This window comes from Haemaphysalis longicornis, unplaced genomic scaffold (assembly GCF_048455015.1).
Source record: "Haemaphysalis longicornis isolate Haplotype H1 unplaced genomic scaffold, Haemaphysalis longicornis Haplotype H1 scaffold_7, whole genome shotgun sequence".
NCBI lineage: Eukaryota > Metazoa > Arthropoda > Arachnida > Ixodida > Ixodidae > Haemaphysalis > Haemaphysalis longicornis.
Genome location: NW_027526422.1, coordinates 54196123 through 54198620, shown reverse-complemented (window position 1 = coordinate 54198620; position 2498 = coordinate 54196123). Strand labels below are relative to the sequence as shown.

Sequence of the window (2498 nt, the reverse complement as noted above, 5' to 3'; positions counted from 1 at the left end):
GTTTTTTGTTTTCTGGGCCCGACGCTACATTTAACAAGGCAGTGATCTGAAAATGATACTGGATGTACACTATATGATTGGCATTTGGGGATTAATTCAAGCGACACGTAAAATCTGTCAAGCCGCGCGTGACTGGTTCCCTGAAAGTGGGTGAAGCGCACGTCTCGACCGTTCTCAAGGCATTTTGCCACATCTACCAGCCCAAACTCGTCGATAAGTTCGGCCAGCAAGTCCGTACTTGCGTCCTTGTAAGGACTGCTGCTTGTCTTGTCTTGCGGGGATAACACACAGTTGAAATCTCCCATCATTATAATTTGCCTCTCGTTAGTGAGGCATTGACGTAGAGTGCGAAAGAAATTCTGCCTATCCTCTCTCGCGTTCGGTGCATACAGACAAATCACGCGCCATTCAACGTTGTTCAACGCGAAATCACACACAACGAAACGACCAAAAACACACGATCGAACACTTTCAACCTCCAGGCCTGAATGCTTTTTCAGAAAAAGCACACAGCCTGCAGAGTTTCCTACAGCATGACTGACACACGCAAAATACCTGGCCGTGAAGCGCTGCACCATGCTCCCGGTCTCATCCTCCCCTTCAACTTTCGTCTCCTGCAATGCCACCACGTCTAAATCCTGCTCAGTAAGTAGGCGGTGCACCTGACTTTGCTTCTTTTTTGCTGAGAGCCCTCGAACGTTAAGCGTAGCAAAGGACAACTGAGCTTCAGTAGGCATTTAAACAAAGACGAGGTGTGGAGGCCGGGAGCATGGTGCTTACCGTTCTCGTCACGCCGTCGCTAGGCGTGTCCGTCCGCTGTCGGGCCTCCCGGAGGCTGTAGTTGTCCCGGCGTTGTATCCGGCTGTTTGTGGTCGGCCTGAACTTTCGGCCGTAGTCGCAGGGACGACCGCCGCGCGACTGCCGCCTTTTGCGGCGGCTCTCCGGTGCCACCGTCTTCCACCCCCTCCTTGTGGCCGGCCTCTTCGTGGGACCGCTTGGCGGTCGCGTTGACGCTGCTAGCAGGAGAGGCGACATTCGTTTCCATCTCGTATGGCTCAGTTGCATCCGTTGTGACTTCCACAGAGGGGGCGTCAACACCACCTTCCGTCTGTTGGGCAGGCAAAGGTGGGAACGCCTCTGTCGGTTGCCGGCCGTTGCCTGGGTCCTTGAGACCGTCACCGCTGGGTCCACCTGGAGCAGTCGACGCCTCCACCGTCGAATGCTCCCCCACACCTTTCGCTGCTTCCTCAGCTTCCGCTGTGTCCATAAGCAACTCGATCGAATCCTCTCTCTCTGTGGACCCGGTCACATTCGCGTACGTCTTGACGCATTGCTCGTCTCGGTGTCCGAACCGCCGGCATCGGGAGCAGCGCGGCACCTGGCAGTCCCTCCGTACGTGGCCGGCGGTGTGACAGCGCAGGCACTGCATGGGACGACCGGGGGCCACAACGAGAGCCAGTTCACCTGCCACACGAATTTGGTGGGGCAAGTCGTCAACCTTCAGTCCGGCCTTCAGCTTGAGGAGCACGGTGCGGGTGGTGGAACCTTTGTCGTGCACACCTTGTACTCGCCAGCGTTCCCGGGTGACTTCGCTAACTTTGCCATATGCCGCAAACGCCGCCCGAATGTCTTCGTCCGCAACACCGTACAACAGCCAGTGAAGTTTCAATTTCACCTCTTGGTCCTGCGGGTCGATGACCAGGCAGCGCCGTCCCTTCACTTGCAGTTCGCCGGTCGCAAGCATCTTTTTCGTCGCTTCGGGGCTGTTAAACGTCACCGCCCAGATGTGGTTTATCTGATATGCCCCCAAGGCAACTACCTCGGAAAGCATACCAGACTTGGCCAGCGTGTCCCTGAAATCTTCTACTCGAAAAGGTCGAGCGCGCACGTCACCATGAAGAAAAACTGTGTTTAAAACGATACGCCCGGTAGGCAGAGATGGCAAAATAATCTGATACTCTTCGTTATCATTCACGTCGATCCTGTTTCCGCGGCTAGGCTGCGCCGCAATTGCCGCCCCTTGGGAGCACATGACCCTACGTCCTTTCACTACGGTGGCCGGAAGTAGAATCGATTGCGCCATCATCGCAGACGGGTAACTCAGCATTTCCATTGGGTTCGCTGCTCGGGCGCTGGCTTTGGAATTTGCCTGAGTTGAAGTGGACTTTGGCATTGGACCTTGGCAGTTTGTTCTTTGGACGATGACGATGGCCTAAGTAAGTACAATGCCGAGGTTGAAGGCTTAAAATCGACAGCAGCAGAAAACTCGTCAAATGAACCTAGCCAAAACAAAACGCGTTCGCGTTTTTGTCTCACCGATAAGATGTTTAAAAGCATGCGTAAGAATATAGTCGTCGTCGTCGTCGTCGTCACCACCACCACCACCACCACCACCACCACCACCACCACCACCACCACCATCATCTTATTTAGGTCCACTGCAGGACGAAGGCCTCTCGCATTGACTTCCACCCGCTCCTGTCCTGCGCGGTCATACT

At 55.0% G+C, this 2498-nt stretch overlaps 1 protein-coding gene across 1 annotated transcript; it reads right to left on the bottom strand.

Moving 5' to 3' along the window:
- Window positions 1–799: 799 nt before the first annotated feature.
- Window positions 800–2041, bottom strand: LOC144146291 (uncharacterized). The gene has a single exon (XM_077678251.1). It carries the CDS (start codon window positions 2030–2032, stop codon window positions 800–802), a length of 1233 nt encoding a protein of 410 aa, XP_077534377.1. The 5' UTR covers window positions 2033–2041.
- Between the last annotated feature and the right edge of the window lie 457 nt (window positions 2042–2498).

What these genes read in the sequence shown, in the direction of transcription:
- LOC144146291 (XM_077678251.1), bottom strand. Translation starts at nt 2,032, where the DNA reads ATGTGCTCCCAAGGGGCGGCAATTGCGGCGCAGCCTAGCCGCGGAAAC.